General features: G+C 45.4%; 1 protein-coding gene across 9 annotated transcripts in view; it reads right to left on the bottom strand.

The window, feature by feature from the left end:
• The window catches only part of STS (steroid sulfatase), a 238297-nt gene that overhangs the window by 147749 nt on the left and 63127 nt on the right, over positions 1–27421 (bottom strand). For all 9 annotated transcript variants that reach the window (XR_008617964.1, XM_055086301.1, XM_055086298.1 and 6 more), the window contains one exon: positions 1238–1378. Coding sequence is in view for 8 of the 9 variants with exons in the window: in XM_055086301.1 (XP_054942276.1) it covers positions 1238–1378 (141 nt within the window). In the remaining variant the exon portion in view is untranslated. The remainder of the gene's footprint in view (positions 1–1237; positions 1379–27421) is intronic.

Here is a 27421-nt window from a genome sequence, read left to right as displayed (position 1 = left end):
CCTGTGCCCCGCAACGGGAGAGGCCACAACAGTGAGAGGCCCGCGTACAAAAAAAAAAAAAAAAAAAAAAAAAATAGATAAACAACAAGGATTTAGTGTAGGGCACAGGGAACTATATTCTTTATCTTGTAATAAACTATAATGGAAAATGGAAAAGAATCGGAAAAAAAGAATATCTACATATATAAATGTAGGTATATATACATATAAGTATATATATATAAATATATACATATATATTGATATAAAACTGAATCACTGTGCTGTACACCTGAAACTAACACAACATTGTAATCAACTATACTCAATTAAAAAAAAAAAAGAACTGGATGCTAATATGGAGGACAAGGCAGATTTAGGGTATTATTGATATGAATTCTTACTTAGGATTTTACAGCCCTTTTTTTCTTTTGGATAATTGGCAGACAATGAACCTTAAAGGTCTGACTGTGATTTTTTAATTAAGACACCTTAATAGGAACAGTTATCTATTATCTCACTAAAGTTTAGGAATATCATATCTAATATTATATCTAATATATCTAATACTAATATCATATGGTATTTTAAAATGATACTTAAAATGAAAAAAAATAAATTGTGACCTCGATAAGAAAAATTAAATTACTAAGAAGGTTTGTGTCCGAAATGTCTAACAGTGAGATCTAAACTTTTCACAAAATGAAGCAAAAGGTGGGGAAGGAAGCATACGTGGTCAATTAAAATTTTAAGAGAACACTGAGTGCAGATCTTATCCTTGCACGTGCTTTAAACAAAATCCAACAAACATCATAGGTCAGCCTGAGAATCCAGCACAGCCTGGTCCAGAGGCGGAAGGAAGGTACAGAGGTGACAGCGAGTGGTTGACAAGGGGGGATGGATTGGGTCCCAACGGGAACGGAGCCAGAGGCCAAAAACAGAAGACAAAACAGAAGAGGTGAACCAAAGGGAGGGAAACATGATGATGGGAAAAAAGCCACCGAGTAGGGGCGAGGAAGAAATAATTATGATGAATACCTTCCCCGTGAGCCGTCTGAGTTCATCCAACAGTGATTCGAATAGATAAGCCATCACGGCTGCCTACCAGCGCCTGTGTGTGTCTACGGGAAGTGGTACAGGAAAGCGTGCCGCTGGGGGGCTCCGCGCGTTTCCCCGCGGCCTGTGCTCTGTGAGCGTGCGCTGCCCATCACGGGACGGCAGCCCGTGAAGGCGGCCCCGTGTTTCCACGCCACCCAACCTGAGGGTCTTGTTTCCATAGCAGCCAGGATCCCCAATGCCAAGGTCGTCGGCCATCAGCAGGACGAAGTTGGGCGTTGGCACCGCGTGGCTCCGGGCCTCACAGATGAAGAGCAGCCAGAGCAAAAGGGTCCCCATCTTCCTGCAAAGGGCACGGGTAAGAGAGACATGAAGGATGCTGGCCTGAGGCGGGCCACCCTCCTTCTCTGCGACCCTCCCCGTCCTCCCAGTAGAGGGCGTGCTGTCGACCCGGCCAGCCCCGACGACATGGGCTGCAAAGCATCTAAGACGTCGCGTGGCCAACAACTGTATCCTCTCTGTCCTCTGAGTCTGTTTCCAAAACAAACACTTCTTTCTCCCCTGGATAGCAGTGACCTCTCCTTTCTACCCCAAACCAAAACACAGGCTCTGTCTAGAAAAATGAAAACACGATCATCTCTTTATGGAAGGCGGGCTCTGTGTCATCAGCTGAAAGTTCTCTGCACTGAAAAAAAACCCAGGCATTTCAGGACAATCCAATTGTCAGTGTCAAATCCTTTCTAAAACTAGTCATGAGTGTTGGCGCAGCGGCTTTTCAAAGGGAAACACGTAGACTTGGGCGTGATGCAACCCTTTCCAAGCTCAAGGAAGACAAGGTTCCCAGCCTGGGGCGGCTCTGGGTGCTAGTAGGTGGCAGCAAACGCAGTGGAGCGGGGGGAAATCCATCCACCTTCTATGGCTGTCACCCCAACGCACACTCACCCCCCTGCCCCGGCATTCCACCCCTTTCAAGAACAACGGGCTGGAGGACGCTGTGGGTGGGTACACACCTGCCAACTCCTGCTCCGACGCCCGTAGGAACTGCCGAGTGAACGCTCAGGAGAGGGACAGAACCTGCCCGCAACTGAGCCGCTGGGGCAGAAGCACCCTCCGGCCTATCCCCTTGGGTGGGGTTAAACGCCCGCGGGGCCCGAACAAGGGGCCAGACCGAGGGGTGCACACACCCGAGCTATCGCTCACCTCGAGAGAACTCAGGACTTAGCGAAACGAGAGGACACCTTAGCAGAACCTATGGCATCAGGAACTCATCGGGGGCGGGAAGGGGCCTGGGACATGCAAACCCCACGGGAGCTGTGGGGTTACACAGGAGGCATGATGGCCACATGCACCAGGAATCCCATGACAGTTTCGTCGGAGCAAACAACACGGGTGCTGCTTCCAGAGGACACCTGAACGCCAACCCAGCCACCCTCACGTGGCCCTCCTTGGTCTCCGTAACACCGATCCCCACCTGGAGTGGGATGTGGAAAGACAGCCCAGCCCCCAGAGATGTCCAGGCCCTCATCCCTGGAACCCACTTGGAACGGGACGATTCTCTGTCACGGGAGCTGTGCTGTGCCAGGACCCCTGGACCCACTCACTCGATGCCTGCAGCGCACCCTCCCACCCTGACTTGTGACACCAAAACATCTCCCGACGCGGCCTCATGTCCCCTGGGGCATAAAGTCACCCCCAGTGCAGAACCACCGACTCACCGCCGGCCCATCACCCTCTTCATCGTCTGTAAAATCATCGGCGAAACCTTCGCTCCTGTATGTACCCAGTGACGACTCACTCCCTTTGCTGTCATAGGCGGGCAGCTTGGCTTCTGTGGAGGGACTCGGAAGCTCCAGCCCATCTGAGCAAATGACTTTCTCCTTTGCACCCACGAGCACGTCTTCAATGCTAACGGATCACGTTCCTCGGCCATCACGTGCCCCCGCCGGTCACAGAAGCCCTTGCGTTCCTGGGCACGTGGGCAACGAGCTCCAAGAGGCTCTTCAAAGAGGACCTTAGGCTCCGAGCATTCCTTCTCGTCTTGCCTCGCCTGTGACTTATCCGTCGCTGGTCTATGTGGAACATCTCTCCCCACCGCGCCTTTTCATCAGGTGTTCTGCTCATCTTGCCAGTTGCCTTTCTGAGTCCAGATCAAAGGATCCTCAGCCCCAGTGCGTGGATAACTTGGAGGCATACCTTTCTCTCTTGACCTACTTTCAGTCTCCCCTCTCACCTCTCAAGGATCTCCGCACAAAGGCAAGCTCGGCGCCCTTTGTCTGAAGATAACAAACCAGGGAAACGTGACCATTCAGTGTGCTCTCTTTGGTGGCCCGTCTTTGTCGGGGAGTAGAGGCACGAGTGCAGAATGAGGAGTCAAGGGTCTCGTATCAGCTCAGGCCAGCCGCTACGAGGCCTGGGTCGCGAGCATCACCTCCTCGCGTGCGTGACTCATCCACATTTCACCAAGATGCCGTCTCTGCGGTCGGGCGGTCAACTAAACGCCTGTTGTTTTTTTTCAGTGCAGAGAACTTTCAGCTGATGACACAGAGCCCGCCTCCCATAAAGAGACGGAAAGAAAGGGTCTCCATGAAATCAAGATCCCCGCACTCCCATGTTCACTGCAGCATTTTTTTTTTTTTTTTTTTGTGGTACGCGGGCCTCCCTCTGTTGTGGCCTCTCCCGTTGCGGAGCACAGGCTCCGGACGCGCAGGCCCAGCGGCCATGGCCCACGGGCCCAGCCGCTCCGCGGCACGCGGGATCCTCCCATACCGGGGCGCGAATCCGGTTCCCCTGCATCGGCAGGCGGACGCGCAACCACTGCGCCACCAGGGAAGCCCCTCGTTGCAGCATTATTCACAACAGTCAACATACAGAGACCACCTTAGTGTCCACGCACGGATGAAGGCATAAAGACAATGTGATATAATGGAAAGTTACTCAGCCTAGAAAAGAAAGAAATGCCGCCACTTGTGACAATATGGATGAACCTGGAGGACGTTATCCTAAGGGAAATCAGCCAATAACAGAAGCACACATACCGCATGATCTCACTCATATGTAGAAACTAAAAAAAGAAAGTTGAATTCACAGAAACAGAGAGTATAACTGTGGTTGCCCTGGGCAGACGGGGGGCGGTGGCATAGAAGAAATGGGGAGATGTTGCTCAAAGGGTATAAGCTTCCAGTTATAAGATGAATAAGTTCTGGGAAGCAATGTGCAGCAAGGTAACTATAATTAATAACACTGTATTGTATACTTGAAATCTGCTTAAACAGTAGATCTTAAGCACTCTATCCATAAAAAAAAAAGTCTTGGGCTTCCCTGGTGGCGCAGTGGTTGAGAGTCTGCCTGCCGATGCAGGGGACACGGGTTCGTGCCCCGGTCCGGGAAGATCCCACATGCCGCGAAGCGGCTGGGCCCGTGAGCCATGGCCGCTGAGCCTGCGCGCCCGGAGCCTGTGCTCCACAAAGGGAGAGGCCACAACAGTGAGGCCTGCGTACCGCAAAAAAAAAAAAAAAAAAAAAAAAAAAAGTCTTAATTGTGTGAGGTGACAAATGTGTTAACTAACTTGACAGTGGTAATCACTTCATAACATATATGTATATCAAATCACCATATTTAAATATACACAATTTTATTTGTCAATTATACCTCAACTGAGCTGGAAAAAAAAAGAATATCCCCTTCCCCCCTTCTAAGAAAAAGAAAAGGGTTTCCAAAATGATAAAGTACTAGACAAATGTAACTTGTTAGGAGTATTTTTGCCTTTCGATACCTTTGCAGCTAAAAGCCACTCACTGACAATTCAACCAAATCCGTTTCAACAAACGCTTATGAGGTAAAAATTGGCTAAAAGGCACCACGATGGTCTTGTGATGGTTTCATGGTTGAACGAGACACAGAATCATCCTGCAAGGCTACAAGTGGCCAAATGAGGTATTCCATGAGTACAGAACCCACTAAAATAAGTGACAGATGTGGCTTCTGCAGATGAGTTTCAATCCTGGTTCCCCTGCTTCATAGTGGTGAAACCGCAGGACATTTACTTAGCCTCTTTGTCATAATTTTCTTATGTAAAATGGGGATTATTGTGAGGATAACATGATATACTTAGCACTATGATTCAGTAGGGGACTCATAGGTGCCAGTACTTGTTAGCTGTGGTTATCAGCAGCGTTATTATAATTTTGTGTAGACTCTAATAAGTACAGTCACACAGCTTTAAATGAAGGTGTGGGAGGCCAACTAAAAGATGGCCCGATGACACCCCTCCCGGAACTCACATCTTGCATAATCCCCTCCTCATGAGTGTGGCTGGACTTTGCAACTTGGTTCTGACTAACAGAAGATGAAAACAGTGATGTGACATCACTTCTGTGATAAGGCTGCAAATGACTATGACCTCCGTCTTTCCAGCGGACTCTACTTCTCGCTGGATTTTGATGAGCTGAGTTGCCACATTGGAGAGACCCCCATGACGAGGAACTGAGGAAGGCCTCCAGCCAAGAGCCAGCAAGGACATGAGACTCTCAGGCCACCAGCCTACAAGGAACTGAACCCTGCCCACAAGGATCTGAGTGAGCCTGGAAACAGAGCTTGCCTCTGTTGAACCAGTGGATGAGACCACCATCCAGGCTGGTACCTTGTTCCAAGGAGAGGAGCCAGCTAAGCTGTGCCTGGGTTCCTGACCCATCGAGACGGTGAGATAACAAATGTGTGTCACTTTAAGCTGCCAAGCTTGAGGGCTGTTTGTTACACAGCAGTAGATAACTAATACAAAGTGCAGTAGCTTAAGATGGGAAGTTCAGCTGTGCTGATGAGGACCTGAAAAAAGCTTTCCATGCTGGTGGCTCAGAAGGTCATGCTGAATGTATTTTAAGAAGATGTTTCATTATGAATGAGTAGGAGGAATTTATATAAGTAATTTAAAGATACATGGCTCTACATTTATTTAACATAGTTTTGGAAGTCCTAGCCATGGCAATCAGAGAAGAAAAAGGAATAAAGGGAATCCAAATTGGAACAGAAGACGTACAACTGTCACTGTGTGCAGATGACATCAGGCTCTACATAGAAAATCCTAAACATGCCACCAGAAAACTACTAGAGCTCATCAAAGAATTTGGTAAAGTTGCAGGACACAAAATTAATACACAGAAATCTCTTGCATTCCTATACACTAACAATGAAAGATCAGAAAGAGAGATTAAGGAAACAATCCCATTCACCATCGCATCAAAAAGAATAAAATACCTAGGAATAAACCTACCTAAGGAGGCAAAAGACCTGTACTCAGAAAACTATAAGATACTGATGAAAGAAATCAAAGATGACACAAACAGATGGAGAGATATACCATGCTCCTGGATTGGAAGAATCAATATTGTGAAAATGACTGTACTACCCAAAGCAATCTACAGATTCAATGCAATCCCTATCCAATTACCAATGGCATTTTTTTACAGAACTAGAACAAAAAATTTTACAATTTGTATGGAAACACAAAAGACCCTGAATAGCCAAAGCAATCTTGAGAAAGAAGAACAGAGGTGGAGGAATCAGGCTCACTGACTTCAGACTATACTACAAAGCTACACAGTCATCAAGACAGTATGGTACTGGCACAAAATCAGAAATATAGATCAATGGAACAGGATAGAAAGCCCAGAGATAAACCCATGCACTTATGGTTACCTAATCTAAGACAAAGGAGGCAAGAATATACAAGGGAGAAAAGACAGTCTCTTCAATAAGTGGTGCTGGGAAAACGGGACAGCTACCTGTAAAAGAATGAAATTAGAACACTCCCTAAAATAAAACAAAAAGACAACCCTCAGAATGGGGGAAAATATTTGCAAACAAAGCAACTGACAAGGGATCAATCTCCAAAATACACAAACAGCTCATGCAGCTCAATATCAAAAAAAAAAAAAAACCCAAACAATCCAATCAAACAATGGGCTGAAGACCTAAATAGACGTTTCTCCAAAGAAGACATATGGATGGTCAAGAGGCACATGAAAAGATGCTCAACATCACTAATTATTAGAGAAATGCAAATCAAAACTACAACGAGGTATCAATTCACACTGGTCAGAATGGCCATCATCAAAAAGTCTACAAACAATAAATGCTGGAGAGGGTGTTGAGAAAAGGGAACCTTCCTACACTGTTGGTGGGAATGTAAACTGGTACAGCCACAATGGAGAACAGTATGGAGGTTCCTTAAAAAACTAAAAATAGAGCTACCATATGACCCAGCAATCCCACTCTTGGGCATATATCAGGAGAAAACCAGAATTCAAAAGGATGCATGCATCCTAATATTCACTGCAGCACTATCTACAATAGCCAGGACATGGAAGCCGCCTAAATTCCCACTGACAGAGGAATGGATAAAGAAGATGTGGTATATATATAGAATGGAATATTACTCAGCCATAAAAAGGAATGAAATGATGTCATTTGCAGTGACATGGATGGACCCAGAGACTGTCATACAGAGTGAAGTAAGTCAAAAAGATAAATACTGTATAATATCGCTTATAGGTGGAGTCTAGAAAAATGGTTCTGATGAACTTATTTGCAAAGCAGAAATAGATCACAGATGTAGAGAACAAATGCATGGATACCAAGGGGGAAAGGGGGTGGGGTGGGATAAACTGGGAGATTGGGATTGACATATACACACTACTATATATAAAACAGATAACTAATAAGGACCTACCGTATAGCACAGGGAACTCCACTCGATACTCTGTCATGGGCTCTATGGGAAAAGAATCTAAAAAAAAGAGGGGCTATAGGTGTATGTATGACTGATTCACTTTGCAGAAACTAACACAACTCTGTAAAGCAACTACACTCCAATGAAAGTTAATGAAAAAAAGACCAAGCTCACTCCCGAAGCAAAAATAAATGAAATAAAAAGTAAAGACACATGGCTCAGCTCACCCACCATGTGACAGATGAATTTTTGTTTTACAGTTGAAAGTTGAAGATACCAGGAGAGGAATAAATGTTCTTATAGCAGACACATGTGAAAGAGATTAAATGGTGTGAAACTCAGACTCTCGTGTGAATCTTAAGTAAGTTTCAGCCCCAAATCCAGCTACTCAGAGACGTACTTTGGGCTACTATGCTTTTACTGTACACAAAAATCAAATATGATTTATTTTCAAATAAATTTTGCTTCATTCTGTATTTACTTATATTCTAAGTGTACACAAGAACAAACAACAAACCAACTATTCAGAGAACCACTCGGGTCCAGCGTTTCTCTCCAGGTTTTTCTTTTTTCTATGATTGTGTCAACAGCTGAAGGCACAGCACTCCTATGACTGTGTGCCCTGGATGCTGCTTTTGTTTTTCCATGCAGATCTCTCACTGTAGGGTGGAGAAAAGTCTAAGAAAGAGAAGGGGTCAGACATGGAAGACACTGTCAGCACACGAAAGACGCTCATTTTTATCCAGAAGTGATGGAGAGACAGTAAAGATTTCAATTAGGGGGTGACAGGCAGGTGTGATCTCCACTGAGATGGTCATCCTGCCACTCTGGCGTGGACGGACTGGCACAGGCTGGAGTGGACGTGAAGATACACGACCCTACAAAGATGTCGGTACCCAGAGTAGGTGGGGACAGGCAGCAGAGGAGAAGAGAACTGCATCGAGATGCAATCAGTAGACCTTGGTAACTAACTGGACAGGAAGTGTCAGAAAGACAGGGCAGTGAATGGTACTTCAACTTTGCTCTCTGGAAACAGACAGGGGCAGTTAGCTGTCAAAGAGCACAATAAAGGAGAAAACATTTGGGGTTTAAGGTTTTGAATCCTCTCCATGCCAGGATGTTGCTGTAGTGAGGACCCACCGTACATATGTGTGCTCTTTGGAAAAAAAAAAAAAGCATTCCAATTTTCTGTGTTGTTCAGTGAGAGGGTTCGTTTATGTGTAAAACTTTTGAATTGAAATCCAATAGGGCAAAAGTCCACTAAAAATTATTAATATCTATATTAATTTCTGAATTGCCAAATGGTTTTGGTTCGCTCACTGGGACTGTGTATCATTAGTTATAGGTCCAAAATGTGTCTGGGGTAGATATTACTAAGGCTAATGTGAGAAATACCACCTAGTCCAATAAAGAATGTTTCAAATTGTATGTTTCTCAATAGCCACTTACAATCCCACTGCATTTGAATTATTATTGTCTAAAGTAACCAGAATTTATTTTTTCCCCACAAACATGGATTAGTACAAAGTGTTTCTAAAGATGTTTCAAACTGTTAAAAGAGTTAGTTGATAAAAGTACTTAAAAGTTAAATAAAAGTGCTCCAAGATATGAAGAGTATAGCACATTAACTTCTGAAAAACAGCGTTAATGTCCCCCCTGAAAAAACCAAATTATTTTTCTGAACAACCTTAATTTGGCAAAAAAGCAGGAAAAAAAACCTTTTTTTGAGAATGCAGCTATTCCTAAAACAGAATTATTATGAAGCAGAGAGACAAAAGAACATTTTCATAACTAGAGATGTAATTACATTAAATTTGTTCATTAAAAGAAAATTAACACTGCACGTACATGACGGAAACTTTACCACAGCAACCAGAATGTCCCCGCGATCTATTTGCTTGATGCGGAAAAGGCTTATTGGAAACAGAGAAAAACGTACGTTGCAAACCACACTTTGTTTAGAAGAAATGCCATTTTTGTTCAACCCAAGCTATGTATCATCAATGAACTTTGGTTAACAAAGTGTTACCTAATAAATGTCCTATTTTAACTTTGTGAAGAAAAATAGTCTGACATCAGGGCAGCAAAAACCACAGCTGTTTCTATAGATTTAAATACCTATTCAGATTCCTTGTGTTTTTTCTAATATAAATATTCACGTCTTATTTATTTAGCGAACCCCGGTTTTTATTGACTGCGCCACCCTGGCTGGTACTCTGGTCTGTGACTTTTTCAGGATGCTTAAGTACACCCAGTACAGTTAAAGGAACTGTACTGAGTATTAATAAAGAAAGCTATCTTTAAAAAAGTCAGCCTCGCCCAACCTCTCTGTCGACATTTGAAATCTTCAGAACGGTTGGGGAGATAGCCAGTTCTGGATGTTTGAAGACTCTCATGGCTCTCCCTCACTTCTTCCCTTGCTCCTTAGTCCAGCTGATGCAGCAAGACACAGGAGGGAGGTCCGCAAACAAGGAACCCAGATGGGACCCCGCCCCCGCCATGCCCATGCTGTCACCCTGCCTGTGTAGGTCTCCGTTCCCATACAATAAGGGGGCTCCCGGCATGTCTGAAACCCCTCCCTGTTTCTGTGCCTACACCTGATGGTTCTTCTCTACGTCTGCCTGGAAATGACTCTGCATTGTTTTTCCAATTAGATACAAGAGGGACAGACTCTGAGAGCATCATCACAAAGCAAAACAGTCCATGAAAACTGTAAAAACCAGAGTCTGAAAAGCATGTGACAGCCCATCCTGTTTGAGTTCCTGAAAAGCATTTCCCCCGCCGCTGACTGTCAGGGTCAGTCTCCGGCTGCCTCAACCTGCCCTGGGTACCTCGGCAAAGGCAGTGTTCACCTTGAGATAGAGAAACAGAAAACGCAGGTGCTCTGGCTGGGCTCCGGCTGATTTAATGGCGCAGATGTGACTGCGTTTGTCATGAGATGAGCTCCCTGCTGGCCCAGTCCAGAAGCTGGGGAATTTCTCAAGCAAAGGTACCAACGGTCCTGCCATGGCTTAAAGACCCAACCAGGCAAGGCAGCTGAAAAGGGAGCCTGCTGCTGGAGTTCAGAGCAGCAGAAAAATACAAATTCAACCCCAGTTGGAAGAGCAAGAGAGCATAAGTCTTCAGAATGAGACAGCAACGGCAAAAAGCAGCAAAAACAACTCACACCCCTCACATGGCATCCAACTGTTAGCCTGGAGGTGCCCGTTTTACACAGATTGCTACCTACTTATAACAACCAACGTCGCAGGCTGTTACTGTGCCCATTTTACAGATGAGCAAAGTGAGGCTGAGAGGTGACATTATCTGCTGGAGGACATGTAGCCAGTGAATGATGGGGCGGGGGTCACAGCCCAGCTCTGTGGGATGCCAAATCCATTCCGAGACAAAGGTGAGGACAACTGTCCAGCTAAGAGTGGGCTGTAGGGACCGCCTAGGAAGGGGGCCGGGGCCACGGGTGCAGGCAGGGAGGATTCTGTTTCATTTTATACACGGTGGCGTTATTTGAATATTCATGACGCACTGGGTAAGGTGAAAATTATTTTTGACTGTGATAAAATCCACATAACGAAATTTACCGTCTTCACCATTTTTAAGGGTACATTTCAGGGGCATTAACTACATTCATCTTGTTGAAAACAATCGCCCCCTCCCCATCTCCAGAACTCTTCATCTTGCAAAAGGGAAATTCTGTCCCTGTTAAGCAACCCCTCATTTTCTTGTCCCCCAGCCCCCGGCACCCAGCATTCTCCTTTCTGTCTCTAAGAATCTGAGGACCATGGGTGCCTCTCACCAGTGGAATCACACAGTATTTGTCCTTCTGCATCTGACTGGTCACTGACCACAGTGTCAAGGTTCATCTGTGTCGTAGTGCGTGTCACGACGTCCTTGCTTTTTAAGGCTGAATCATATTCTGTTGCGTGGATAGAGCACACTTTGTTTATCCATTTGTCTGTTGATGGTAATTAGTTTTAAAAGACCAAATAGAGAAAATGAGACACCAAATCGTTAACCACTATTAACTCTTGCCCTGGTCTTCTGACCACTCTTAGAAAGTTCTCTTTTTTGGCTGTTTGCAGGGTTAAAGTTTGTGAACACCTAGAGATTTTGAAATTATATAATACGCCTGTTCATAACATGTTTGATCACTCTGAGCTGTAGAGTGCTATCTTTGCCCTGATTATAAGATTCTTCATTTATGAACACCTCAAAGGAACACTCTTCTTCATCATATAGTAACTTCTCACTGAATTCTGAAATAAGTGAAAAACAAAAATGCACTTTTGGTACACTAAATACATATATGCACACACTATACATACTATATACCATACACATACCTATATAGGATGACAAATACATATTATAAACATATATAAAGCGACCAGTAGTATGCCAAAATACATATCTCAGTTCATAAATAGGTTACACACATACACATCACCCTGTATTCATATGTTGAAATGTCTATGACTATCAATGTTTGATAAAAGTTAACACTTTAGCGTTTTCCCAAATTTACAAAAGAAATTTTTCTTGCTGCTGATGCCTTATTTTCAGGCTAAGTAGCTGAATGTCTCGCAGCCACATGTCCACTACTAAAGGTTCGCTTCTAAGACAGAGGAAGATTAGCAGTTCGCATACTCTGCACGTAATAATTCGTAATTATCGTGAGCGAAAATTGAATCATGTTCTCATGCTACCCGGAAGATATATGACATCATGGAGCTTTGATAAAATGTCATTTAAAAAAAAATTTTATTGGAGTATAGTTGATTTACAATGTTGTGTTAGTTTCAGGTATACAGCACAGTAAAATGCCATTTTGTAATGAGTGGATTGCCTTTTCAGATAAGAGGTTGTCTTAACCCTCAACTGCTTTTTTTTCCAAAGCAAAGAAAAAATGCATTTTGAGATGGAGCTGGGCTAAATCTAGCACATTCACAAATGTGAACAACCAACACAGAGAATCCCTGCTAGAGCTTAATTCCCTTTCACTTTCTTACACTTTGGAAGAAAGTTTTTTTTTTTTTTTTTTTTTGCGGTACGCGGGCCTCTCACTGCTATGCGGTTTCAAAGTTCTGTAATTAAGAGATGCCTCCTGGGACTTCCCTGGTGGTCCACTGGTTAGGACTCCGCACTTCCACTGCCGTGGGCCCGGGTTCAATCCCTGGCTGGGGAACTAAGATCCCACATGCAAGCCCACCCACCACCCCCTCAACAAAAATCAAGTAGGTACACTGAAAAAAAAAAAAAAGAGAGAGGCCGCCCATAGATAAAGCCAGCTGGAATTAATTGTAATAGCGTTTGTTATGACCATGCACGCCCCTCCTGTAGACTTCCACTTGGAATGCATCTGAGTGAGCTCGTAAACGGGATCCTCCCCTTGCAGCTCCAGTTCTGACTACTCCAGCGAGATCCCGAAGGAGCAGGGTCTGTGGCACGTCTGTGCACAGGGCGCTTATCGTCAGACAACTGTGTGGGACGAAGCCATCTCTCTCTTGCTCTGCCTAATAATCTGCTCAACCTCCAAGCCTAAGGGCTGTGCCATTATCCACCACGCATCAGGGCTCACCTCAGGTTTTCATTCATTTACAACTGGCTGAATTCTACAAAGGAAACTGTGTAACCGGCGTGGTCCTCAAAATTCTGGGGAATGTCAAGATCCTAAAACCTTCCTCCCTGGTATGTTGAGAATCACCCTAGCTGGTGAGTTCTCGGTCCCGGCGAATAGTGAGCAGATAGATCATTACACTGGGAGATGGAAGGAAGGGTGAGAAAGCCAGGTTTGGATGACCTCTCTAATGCTAAGAGTGATTTAGAGAAGGATTCTGTAAGAAAAACATATATAGAAACGGCCAAGATCAGGAGGTCTGCATGCTCCCCAAATTCCTATGTGGAAATGCTAACTCCCAATGCGATGCTATTTGGAGGTGGTGGCTTTGGGAGGTGATGAGGTCATGAGGGTGGAACCCTCATGAATGGGATTAGTGTCCTTACGCAAGAGGCCCCAGAGAGCTCCCTCACCCCTTCCGCCAGGTGAGGAAGTGATGGCGGGCCGTCTGGCTTATGCAGAGTCCAGTCCCTCCTGCTGGAGTTCTTTGGGGCTCAGGGCTGGAGCCGACAGTGTTGCTGTGTCCACAGAGGTCCTGTCTGCACACAGAGTTTTCTCAGGGCCCTCACGGGGAGGGACAGAGCCTGCGTCAAGACAGATTTGGGATATCTGCGTATTCCTGCGTCGCCTGGCCAAAACACAGTACCCCAATCTCACCGCAATTTCTTTTCTTTCAAATTTTAATTTTAGTGGAAGTATAGCTGATTTACAAAGTCGTGTGAGTTTCAGGTGTACGGCCAAGTGATTCAGTGATACATATACGTATATTCATTCTTTTTTAGATTATTTTCTCATACAGGTTATCACAGAGTACCGAGTAGAGTTCCCTGTGCTAGACACACACAGGGATATATTGCTGGTTATATATGTTATCTATAGTAGTGTGCGTGTGTGTGTGTGTGTGTGTTCATCCCAAGCTCCTGATCTATCCTTCCCCCGCCATAGTCCAACAACATGCAAGTGTGTGTGTGTGTGTGTGTGTTCATCCCAAGCTCCTGATCTATCCTTCCCCCGCCATCAGTGGCAACATGGATGGACCCAGAGATGATCATACTAAGTGAAGTCAGACAGCGAAAGACAAATACCATATGATATCACTTATGTGTGGAATCTAATTTTTTTAAAAAAGATATAAATGAACTTATTCACCCAAATTTCTAACATTCACTATGAAGGAATGGGCCTACATTATAGGCAATCGGACAGAATGAAAATGCGTGAGGAGAAAGAACAGGATGCAAAGTAGAAACTGCGGAGCAGAAGAGAAAGTGAGGGCTTTGGAAAAGACATGAACTGCTTCTTTACACCCTGATATTGTCACCTGTGCTGTAAATATCAGAACGCCCCCGGGGCTGTTCCCCCTACGATACTAAAGCTTTCGTGACGGAGGTGAGAACCGCTCAGGAGGGCCATGACTTGAGACGAGAAAGAAGAACATTATTTTGGCTACTAGGATCTGGGCCAAGCTTGACCAATTTAACAACCAGATTAGGGCACAAGGCAAAGATGGCGCAAAACAAGTAGGACGTCCCCACTAACGGGATGGTCAGCTGTTACTCCGAAGCTCACACTTCAGCAAGCTGGTTAACCCTCTGCCTTGAAGGAATTTCGTAGAAATGATGATCAGCCTGGCCAGCTTTCCAGGGAGGATGGGGTGCTCCCTCGCCAGCACTCACAGAAGCACCGATGTTCTTTTAGAGATTATAAATAAGTGCACAGGGCACTTACTATAAGCAGACTACAAAGGCATTTTTCTAAAAGATTGCTCCGGTCGTTAAGATGGTGCACAGCTGACGTGCATGGCCTCATCACCATCAGAACATTCTCCCAGGGATGAAATCCAGCCAGAGGAAGATGCAGGGTTAAATCTGTCCCAAGTGAGGGAAGGACCATGTCCTTGGTGGTGAGTCTGCAGGGAACTCGCCCCAAGGCCTCAGGGAACTGTCAGCTGGCCTGACACGTACAAGGAGACAATGGGACTCTCCGGCAAAGAGCCCTGTGTGCTTGGGTGCCGGCAGGGCTTACACCCTGGTCCCCTGACCAGCGCCAGACCCTGCCCTCCATCCTTCCCCCCAAGGAGCCAGCCTTCCCAGGGCCGGGGTCTGGAGAAGCAGGCACAGCCCCCTCATTCCCCGTTAGAGTGGCACCCTGCTCCCCTGTTCTATCTACCTCACTGGTCCAGGCAAAAGTGAAAGCAAATTGGAAGGGAATCTTCTCAGCCTCCTCCTCTAGGAAGAAAGAGTTCAGAAACAAACCAAGGCAGAGGAAGGTGCAAACTCCAACAGGGCTAAGCATGTGTCGCTTTGCTTTCTCTGAAACCATCCTCTGTGTCTCAAGATGGTTAAAAGAAACAAATGGAAAGAAGTCCAATAAATGTCTCTGGTTAAGCAGAATGCATGTATAAAATTTAGGGAATTCCATGGCGGTCCAGTGGTTAAGACTCCACGCTTCCACTGCAGGGGGCGCAGGTTCAATCCCCGGTCGGGGAACCGAGATCCTGCATGACGTGTGGCACAGCCAATAAATAAATAAAAATAAATAAAAACATAAGAGTTAGTAGTACAGGAACAGAGCACCACCCCTCCCACGGCGCCCATGTAGCCTGCAGATGGTGCCTGGTGTTCAGGGATCATCTCACACACCCCTCTGTTCATTTCCCCGTGACCTTCCCATCACGCCAGTTCCCCCAGCTCCAGACCTCTGGACTCTGGGTCTGAATTTGGTTCCCCAGATCTGCACTATCTGGCTGTTTGCCATCGGATCCCAAACACCCTTCGACGACACCCCAGAATGCAAATGCTGACACTGAGCCTCTGTCCACTCAGGAGACAGGTACATCGTTGAAAATGTTTAAAGAAACAGAAGTTACAGGATGTGAAAAAAGCACCGCGTTCACTGCCAGTTAAGAGGTAGAAAGCCAAAGGGACCCCCCCAATGCTCACGTTGACAAGATAAAGCACAAAGCCTCAAAGTCATAATGACTTTCTTAATCGTGGAGAAATTCACACACCATCAAATTCACCACACAGACCAGTGAAAAGTGTACGGCTCAGGCATTCGGTACCTTCACAATGTAATGCAACCATCACCTCTGTCTAGTTCCAGAACGCTTTCATCACCTAACGGAAAACCCTGCACCCATCTACTACTCACGCGCCACCTGCCCTTGGCAACCACCAACTTGCTTTCTCTACGGATTTGCATAGTCTGGATATTTTCTATAGACGGAATCATACAGTATGTGGCCTCCTGTGCCGGGCATTTCTCACTGAGCATCAGTTTTCAAGGCTCATCCGCATTGTAGCCTGTGTCCGTGGTTCCTCCCTTTTCACGGCTGAGTACTATTCTACCGCACAGGGCCTTGCCGCCTTTCTTTATCCATCTGTCAACGGACATTTGTGTTGCTTCCACTTTAGGGATATTTTAACTAAGTGCTGCGGTGAACACTGATACGGAGGTGTTTGCCTGAACACCAGTTTTCATTTCTTCTGGGCAGACACCTAGGAGCGGAGTGGATATGGAAATCCTATGTTTAACTAACTGAGGAAGCGTCAGACTATTTTCCACAGCGGCTGCAGCGTTTTACCTTCTCTCCAGCAGTAGGACACTCTCCATTAAAATCATCATTTTTAAAACCCATCAGAAAGCTGAGGATGCAAGGAAACTGACACGAACCCGAGTCCAGCCTGTGGGGATGCTTCCTCCCAAGATGAGACCCTTGGTTGCTTTCATCCCTGGTGGAGAGAATGGGAAAATGTGGGGGGAACCAGCTGGAATGGAAAGCTGCGTTTAATGGGGGCCGGTGGGCACAGAAGATCCGGAACCCGAGACGGTACAGGCAGACAGCAGTCTGCACCCAACCCTTCGACACATCCCTGGAAGTCTTCACCGGCCCACTGAGTGGTCTTATGCCATGGCTAGGGTGGGGCAGGAAAAGGACAGGCACCCCCCCCGACCAGGTACTCTGAGGTGTGACTCTGACAGTCACACCTGTCCCTGCCCCCGGCCAGGATGGGAACATGGGTCCAGCAAATCCAGGGCAGGAGAGAGAACAAGGAGCTTTCCTCAAAGACCCAACGAGCCAGCAGCCAGGCCGCAAAGCAGAGCGAAATCCTGTGACCCTCACCAGGGCTCAGAGCCCAAGCTCTGTTAAAGAGGAAGTGTGGACCCCACAGCAAAGCCCGTGAAGCCAGAGGGAACTGAACCTAATTAAAGCTACGACGAGTAACATCTATACTGACAGAGCGGCTCACGCCAGAGGCCGGGTAAACAAGGGGGTGTGATGTTTTCCAGGGGTAAATGTTATGCAATTCAGTGTTGCTATTCTTTTACACTCAGTGTCCGTCATTAAAGATATATATGTAGAAACACACATATATATGTAGATATGTATATGTAAACTATGTATACACATAGCTATACATACATTAGATGTAACGTAGCATATGATGTGCAGTTGTTAAAATGATCGGACGTACAGAAAGACAAATACCATATGATATCACTTACATGTGAAATCTAAACTATGACACAAATAAGCCTATCAGAAACAGAAACAGGCTCACAGACATAGAGAACAGACTTGGGGTTGCCAAGGGGGAGGGGAGATGGGGGGGGATGGAGTGGGAGTTTGGGGTTAGCAGATGAAAACTAGTAGGTATAGAATGGATAAACAACAAGGTCCTACTGTAGAGCACGGGCAAGTATATTCCATATCCTGTAATAAACCATAATGGAACTGAAAAAAATGATCAGGCATTGCCCCTAAAACATCCATAATAGTAATAAATATGTCAAAGGATCCATAAAAGAATTGAAGCACATTCATGGTCTTCCACTGGTAGTACCTTTTGGATAAATGGTATCTATAGGCTTTGTCAATCAATTAATAGGATTACTAGGCAGTAATTCCAACTGCCTTCAGCTGAAAAGCAGTTTTGACATAAATATATAAGTAGATCCAGTCTTCGGGATGCAAAGTTCACAAAGAACCCCCCGGGCTGAATGGAAGTGTGCATGCAGGAAAAGGTTACCTTCAGGTCCACTCTTTAGGGGAGCATGCTTTGTCCTGAGAGGAAACAGTGAAAAATCTAGACTATACAGGACCCTTCATGATAATAACGGTCTCTGGGTTAAAGGTTAGTTTGAAAATAACTCTGGGTATCACAGCTGAAGGCATCTTGCCCCACATACAGCTTTGTTCTTTGTGCTCCATTCCACTGGGGTGTCCTCACTGAAAAGCGTCTTGTACAAAGCAGACAGGCTATTGGCAACGATCCTCAGACGTGGAATCTGCATGAGCGTCAAGCTCGTTATCACTTGCTGACAGATAGCTGCAGCAATAATAAGCCCAGAAGATCCATGGTCAAGCAGCAACATGATGATACGTAACAGAATATAATTCTACATAATTAAATAGCTAATAACAGCAGCTCCTTATTTATTCAAACGGTGCTCAGTATCCTCATAGAGCAGCTCTATGCATTAGGTAACTATCCAGAGACGTGCACATACTAACTAGAGGGGGCACGCAGGGTGATGATCTCACCCATAAACAACCAGAGAATTTTTAAGTAAAAAAATGAAGATATGATGATTTAGCAATACCACTCCTGGGCATACACCCAGAGAAAAACTGTAATTTGAAAAGATACATGCAGCCCAGTGTTCACTGCAGCACTATTTACAATAGCCAATACATGGAATCAACCTAAATGTCCATCGACAGCAGGATGGATAAAGAAGATATGATACATATGTATACCATGGAATACTGCTCAGCCGTAAAAAAGAATAAAATAATGCCATTTGCAGCATCACGGATGGACCTAGAGCTTATCATACTAAGTGAAGTTAAGTCAGAGAAAGACAAACATCATATGACTTCACTTATATGTGGAATCTAAAAAATGATGCACTTGAACTTATTTTCAAAACCGAAACAGACTCACAGACCTAGAACACAAACTTATGGTTACCAAAGGGGAAAGGGGGGAGGGATAAATTAGGAGTCTGGGATGAACATATACACACTAGTATATGTAAAATGGCTAAACAACAAGGACCTACTGTAGAGCACAGGGAGGTATACTCAATATTTTGTAATAACCTAGAAGGGAAAAGAATCTGAAAAAGAACAGATACATATAGGTGTAATTGAGTCACTTTGCTATACACCTGAAAATAACACAACGTTGTAAATCAACGATCCTCCAATTTAAAAAAGGAAGATACGATAACCTTGAGACTGGCTACCTCAGGGTGTATCTGCCACGAGATTCTTGAAAGAGTATTTCTATAGATGGTTTGTGTGCACTGTGGAAGGCACACGGTCATCACTGGTACCGTCATGAGCTCACCAGGAACAAAGCACACCGCCCACCCTTTACGATCAGGCCACCAGACCTCCAACTCCTGATAATATCAGCCACAGAATGAACCGTAATTCTAGACCAGGATCTGAAAATCTCACCTGACAGTATCTATGAGCTGTAGCTGGATAAACAGATGGTCCAAAGGAGTGCTGATTTGCCAAAGAGTTGTAGAAAATGCGAAAGGTTTTTGAGAATGTACTCTACAACTTTGCTCTATTCAATAATTTATACCAATGACGTGTATGGATGAACTACAAGAATATTTATCCAGCACGTGGGGGAGAGTTTGTGCTTTGGAAGAGAATAAAGTCTCAGAAAGACCTTGGTAAATGGAACACAAGATGAAGATCAGCAAAATTAAACTCAATGGCAAGACCCATGATCCACTTATTTAAGAAGCATAATCATTGGCACCAGGACGCTGACATTAAGATGTGGCGTGATTGCAACTCCTGCGAAGGAGATTTTTATTTTTATTTATTTATTTTTTTTTGTGGTACGCGGGCCTCTCACTGTTGCGGCCTCTCCCGTTGTGGAGCACAGGCTCCGGACGCGCAGGCTCAGCGCCCATGGCTCACGGGCCCACCCGCTCCGCGGCACGCGGGATCTTCCCGGACCGGGGCACGAACCCGCGTCCCCTGCATCGGCAGGCGGACTCTCAACCACTGCGCCACCAGGGAAGCCCGAAGGAGATTTTAATGGACGAGAGATTACGCATTAGGCAGGTGAGCCATGGAGTGACTTAAAGTCACAAAGGCTAAAGTTAATGCTGCTTGGTACCCGTTAATATGGAGATGTTTTGGTGATCAGGAAGAGAATTTACCTTGACTCTTCACACATCAGACCACAGTGGGAATAATATTTTTCAGTTCAGATGGCTGCTATTTAATAAGTACAGGGGACAACCTGGCTATGAGGTGAGAGCAAACAGGATGCCCAGGGGTGCAAAGACCATTTTGCGTATGTGATCTCTCAGGAATCAGGAACATTTCACCCAGGGCGCGAAAGGCACTTGCCTTTCAATTTGTTTGAGTGGCTTGTCTGCAAAAGAGAGAAAGAATTTAGTGGCTGTCTCAGAGGCCAGAGCTAGGACTTTGTCCAAAATAAGGACCACGACCTTATAACAGCTGCCAGACCACAAAATGATCAGCCTGTCAGATCGCATCTATCGGAGATGGACAAAACCCCATCTGTTGGGGATACTGCAGAGGGATTACTTCACCGAGAAGCAGGAAATGTGAACAAAGTGACTAGTATAATCCTTCCCAGCCAGGAGACTGCATCAGTCCATAAGCAAACTCAACATCTAAAGATATACTGAAGCAGAAAGAAAAAAATAAAAGCATACGCCATAGGAAAGAAACCCAACCAGAGCAGTGTTCTCCAAGGCACCTATTCACAGGACGCCTCTTTCGTTGCCTACTAGATGGTGGATGGGGTCTCCTGATGAAATAAACTTGATAGGAAGATGATAATTAACAAATAATTTGGCAACATAATTTAATTACGGGTCATCTGAATGTTTTGAAACAGCCGTAAAAGCAGTTTGCATCTTACTAATTAGTCCCATTTATAACCCTTTCTAAACCTTCTCTTGCAAAGCCTCACGGAAAATCATTATAATCAATGGAAATTACCCAGCAACAACAGATTTTAAAAACAAGTACATGGAAATGCGTGTTGAGAGAATATCCAACAGTAGCGGGTAGCTCCCATGAACTTCCCAACTCAGTTTGTTTCAAGGTTAAAGCAACAGGCGTTCCCATGATCTTCAAGGCACCATCTCTGGGTCAGGGATGTGAGCACAGGGTCCGGGGGATGGAAACTCCATTCATTTACGCTCCGTCTGTAACAGGGAAGAACAAACCTAACTCCATATTGGATTTGTTCCTTTTACTTTAATCTCTGTAATTCTACTGCTTTTGCTACAAGTTCATCACTAAAAGGATGTTGCCTATACCTTAAATTATACATAACGGCCCATCTCTGGGCCCCCTGCCTTCCAGGTCATGAGCATGAAGCTAAAATACCTTTGCTTAGCTCACAGGAAACATCCCGACCAGGCTCACCTGTCAATGGCTGCAGGAAGGAAGAAATGAACACATCCCCTTTAGAGTCTGGCCAGAACCAGGAGATATATATGCAACAACTTCTACCCTTTTTTACTCTACCTCCTCGCTGCCCCCTCTTGGTTCTATAAAAGAAACCAGCACCCAAACCCGAGTGAGATGGTTCTTTGGGACACGAGTCCACCATCTTCTCGGTCTGCTGGCTTTACGAATAAAGTGTCTATTCCTTGTCCCAACAACTTGTCTCTCGATTCACTGGTCTGTTGTGTGGAGAGCAGTAAGGGCCTGAACTCGGTAACAGGTTCATGGTTTCTGCACCAGCGGGAATTTAGTTCCCATATTCGCAGAAGGAGCTTCTCCCTGGAAACAGGAACTCCCAACCAAGTCTTGGCATCCCTTCTCGAGCATCTCTTAACCGTCCAGCTTCGCTCTGCTGCCAAGGCTTGGCCAACCGCACTGCCTGTGCAGGTCACGTGATGAAGATATGCCTACGTGTACATTCTCTTGGGGAGACCGCTAAAGAGTTTCTCCCTTGCATCTCAACAAGAATGGAAGAAGAACTTGGTAGGCGGACGTCATACCGCTGACAACGTTGAATCTCACCCGAGCCCTGTGATCTTGGGAAACAAGAGACAGCTAAGAAATACCCACACCATCTATGTTTTGGAAAAGGTCTGACTACAATGACCTCCTTTCCCTGTAGGGCTTCATGGACGCCTCCCATGCCTGCCTACAGCCAGGCCAGACACAGAACCTCAGAATTCCGATCCTTTGTCTCATGGCTGATTCACTGAACCGTCTGTCCCCACTGATCAACTGGAACACGATGTTTGTGAACCAAACTTGGGTTCAGCTTCTCTCCTTCCTCCAAATCCCAGCCTCGGCCTGAGCCAGAAGGCAGCCCCGCCTGAGGACAGGCTGCCCTCCAGGTAAACCATTCTCTGATCTACTGTCCAATCAGGCCACCCTTTCATCCACTTCACCACACCTGGTTCTTTCCAGCCCGGCTCGCTCCTTCTTATAATAGTTTTTTTTTTTTTTTGCTTAACCTTTGAAACTCTTGCAGACCATATGGTCAGTGTGTTTTCCGTCTTGCAATAATCTGTCTCGCCCTTTGCAATAACCCTGTTGAGTAAAAGTCGCTCATTACTGAGACTGGATCTGTTTTTCTAACGGACACCATGCCGACCAGGCTGGCTGGAGCAGACACTTGGACCAGCAGAGTTGGAGCCCATGTCAAGTTTGAATTTTACACAAAATCAACCTCCCTTTCCCGTGACAGATCATACAGACTACAGAATCACAGCCCTTGGTGTAGCATCCTGGCTGTTTAGCATCTACAGAAAGCCAGATGCCACTTATCATCATTTTGATGAAAACCAGGGCGGGTGTGTGCCTGCCCCGCCTCATGAGATGTTAGTTACATACCTGTCAGGTTGTAGGTCAGATCAGCTATGACTCAGTTACTCTGGCAGACAGCTCTCGTGGGCTTGAAGGAACCACACAGTCCGATATTTCTGCTCTACATGTCAGGTCCACACTAGCAACTCCTGCTCTTCTTCAGGGCTACTGCACATGGCCTTGCGCGTCTACGGAGGCCCTGTGTCGGGGAACAAAACTTGCCACCCCCAAATATCTCTTTGGCATGCAGATTATCTCCAGCTGAAAACAACCGAGGCCCAGAAGACTCAGGAAGAAACTTCACGTCCCCTCTAACTGCCTAAAGAATGTAGTTAGAGGACCTGTTCAGGAAGGGAGTTGTAACCACAGATCACTAGAGTACGAACTAGGTGTGCAGACGGACGGGAACCCGGCAGTCTCTTTGGCATGCAGATTATCTCCAGCTGAAAACAACCCCAGCCCAAAAGACTCAGGAAGAAACTTTGATCTTCTCCCTAACTGCCTAAAAAGACTTACATAGAGGGCCTGTTCCAGGAACAGAGCATCACCAGACATGTCAGCAAAGACTGTGGACCAGGTGGGCTAGGAGAAACTCAGCAGGGCCTGGAGATCAGAGCCCTCTCTGTGTCCCATTATCTCTGCCTGGCCCAGCAAACATTTATTTACCAAACTTTGGTGTTTCTGTCTCCATATGAATTGCCTTCCTCCCCTGTGAAGTCCCAAAGCACTACCCTCAACAACTTCTTTTGTCTTTAAGTAAAGGTGGTATTTAAGGTGAGGGTTTGGGCCATTTTAGTGAATGACTCAGTTTTCCTGGGCCTCTCCCATGGATACATGTTATTCAACTTTTGTGTGATTTTCTCCTGTTCATCTGTCTCATGTCCATTTAGTTCTTAGACCAGCCAGAAGAACCCACAAGCGTAGAGAAATATGTCTTTATCCCCAACAGCTGCCAATCCCCTTCCTCTCCAGAGAACAAGATCAGACAATGTACGGCTGTGATGGCAAAATGAAGACATGATATGAGCCAGCCTGGGTCTAACCCGGCGAGGACTTCTCATAGCCTTGCGAGCTTGTCTTCAAAAGGATCCAGCAGCGATAGAACACATCTGCAGAAGGCACTGCATTTGGGTGAAGTTACAGCACAAGGCCCCTCACTGGTAACTGCAAAGGAGAACTTACAGCAAAATCACACAGAGACAATGCAGAAAACGACCACTCAAATTCCAACGCGAAGCTGCCTATGACATTTATTTATGGGCTCTTCAGGGAGGCTGAATGTTGAAAGGATTTTTTAAATAAAATAAAATTACTTTTTAGGAAACTCCCATGATGAAAAGAAAATACTGACCCACAGGAAATACACAAAAACAACTGTCTGCTACAAGACATGGAATTTTCCAGGATTCATTTTCCATCTCCCAATGACCTATGGAATCAGAGGTGGGTCCAGAATGCTGGCTCAAGTCACCTGTATCTGCCAGGTGGTCTCTATAGGTATCTCCTTGGATTTACCCTAGGTATGGAGGTCTGTGCCACAGGAGGTTCCTTGGGCCCTAAAAGACCAATATGGAAGATGCCTAATGGGCATCTATAAACAGCTGATATTTCCATAAAGATTTTTTTAATGAGATACAAAACACTGAAATAAAATGACCTTTGAAGTTCTCCCAAGATTCTGAAAAAAATAAAAATATTTTCTGTAGAAATCAAACTAAAAATCTAGCCTCAAAATATCCAGATCGATATATTTTCAAGAAAAATGAGAAACTCAATAGTTTGGAAAATTCACAAAACACACAAGCAAACAAGTACTGTGAATAAAAACCAACCAAAACAAAGAGCAAGTGAAACAGACCCTCATAAATTACAGAGAGTGTAATTATCAAAGACCCTAAAATAAGTATCGTTTATATGTAAAGAAACAAAAGATAAGCTTGGAAATGCAATCAGTAAAGAGATTTAAAAAGAAAAATATTTTGTATGTTTTTAAAATATGGTCATATACATTGTATTTGTACAACATGACAGACAAAGATACGAATGAAATTTTTTAATATTTTTTAAAAAACTGGAATAAACAATTATTTCTGGATGGTTACTTTGGAAGATGAGGAGAAGACGTCCACCTACTTCCATATTACAGACTCAAACCAGTGATATAATGGATGACTTTAACTTCTGTTTTGTGTACCTGTTTATCTCTTAAATACAAACTATGCTTTGAAGAATTAAGATCTAGTCAAAATTATCAAATTGTATAAAGTCCATGAGAAAACAGCTCTGGAATTGGTAATTTAGGGAGGTTGCTGAGCCCCAAGACTGGTGTTTCAGTGAACAAATGGAAGAAGTCAGATTGCAGAGTTTGAGAAAGAACATGCTGTCAGATAGTGGAAGTACCATCTATCGGTCAGTCACATAGAACCCCACTGCTGACACACCATCCCCACGCCTGACTGCCGGCCTCTAAGGCCAACACCTGAACAGCCTCCTGGGCTCACTTCTGAGTTTCCGTGACTGGGATCCTGTCTCCACACCTGACACAAAGGAACTGGACCCCAAGCCCTGAGCTTCCTACACCCGTTCTTTGTGTGGCCCTCTTGGTCCTCATCCACCGTCTACAAGCATCCTGTCTCTGGTGATGCAGGATTGTAGGGAGGTCCTCCACACCATAAGGTCCAAAAGAGCTGAAGTCAACCAACAATCCACATGACAATCCTTAGAGCTAACATGATGGGGGTTGGGGGAGGGCAGGAGTAGGAAGAAAAAAAGCCAAGTGAGGCACACAAAATAGTAAGGAGTTGGCCTGGGAGAGCAGCGGTGTCTAGTTCCCTCCTGAGATCAGAGATGGATATCATTCTTACACATAGAAAAGAAACAGTAACAAGGTTGTGCACTGATTAGAAACCACTTTAAATGGTAGCACTTCCAATAACAACGAGATACACAGACACTGAGATAGCAAGCCTTGCATTTAATGCTGATTACAATTATATGGTGCAAACTCATCGCAACACAGTAATTGTCAGCAAGAAAATCGTTAGGTTCGGTCCAATGCCTCATCCCATAATCGAAAGGGAAGAAGCGTGGCCCCGTGTATGTAAATACATAAGTATTTGGGTGATCTCAGAGGGATTATCTCCGGGTGCATGAGTTATCTACTTAAAACATCTAACTCCAGGGACTTCCCTCGCGGTCCAGTGGTTAAGCCTTCGCCTTCCAATGCAGGGGGTGCGGGTTCCACCCCTGGTCGGGGAGATAAGATCCCACATGCCTTGCAGCCAAAACACCACAACATAAAACAGAAGCAATATTGTAACAAATTCAGGAAAGACTTTTAAAATGGTCCACGTTCAAAAAAATCTTAAAAAAAAAAAAAACTAACTCCAATGGCAAGAAGACCCCCGAAATCAACCGTCAGCATTATATAAAACCCCCACTATACATGGCAAACTCTCAGTGGAGAAAGTCAAAGAGATGCTAGTCTATCTTGAGACATAGTTCTTTCCTAAGTATTTATAACCACGTCCCCGTCTCGATTCAAATCTTCCTCTAAAGCCACAGTTTTATGTGCATACCCCTAATATTATCACAGCCTACCCTGCATTTCTTAACTTTTGCCCTGTACGTAATTTATTACACACTGATGGCTGCTGACTGTCCAAGATGGGGAGTGAGAGTCAAGAACCCACAGACAACTATGTACGTGATGGATTTGCATGGGGGACGCCCTGGAAGACGGTGCAGGAAAAGGACATCCAGATGTTTGGATTCAATCCCAGCCTGGATTTCAGACTTGGGAGAGGTGCCTTCCCCTCATCTGGAGCAGGGCAGGGATGCTCCAAGCCCTGAGACTGAAAAAAAAAAAAAGAAAGGGAGTGCCATGTGGGTCCAGGAGCCGTCCAGCCTTCTCCGTGAACCCCACCAGGAGAGATCTTGATGGATGCCCACTGGGAATCTCAGCAAACGATGATGGGGACCCCAAGAGCATGCCACAGACATACTCACACTACGGGATTCAAGAAACAGTGGTCAGGCTTCCCTGGTGGCGCAGTGGTTGAGAGTCTGCCTGCCGATGCAGGGGACGCGGGTTCGTTCCCCGGTCTGGGAGGATCCCGCGTGCCGCGGAGCGGCTGGGCCCGTGAGCCGTGGCCGCTGAGCCTGCGCGTCCGGAGCCTGTGCTCCGCAACGGGAGAGGCCACAG

This window comes from Physeter macrocephalus, chromosome 7 (genome assembly GCF_002837175.3).
Source record: "Physeter macrocephalus isolate SW-GA chromosome 7, ASM283717v5, whole genome shotgun sequence".
Taxonomy (NCBI): domain Eukaryota; kingdom Metazoa; phylum Chordata; class Mammalia; order Artiodactyla; family Physeteridae; genus Physeter; species Physeter macrocephalus.
Note: the sequence above shows the minus strand (reverse complement) of the source record. Positions and strands in the feature narration are given on the sequence as shown.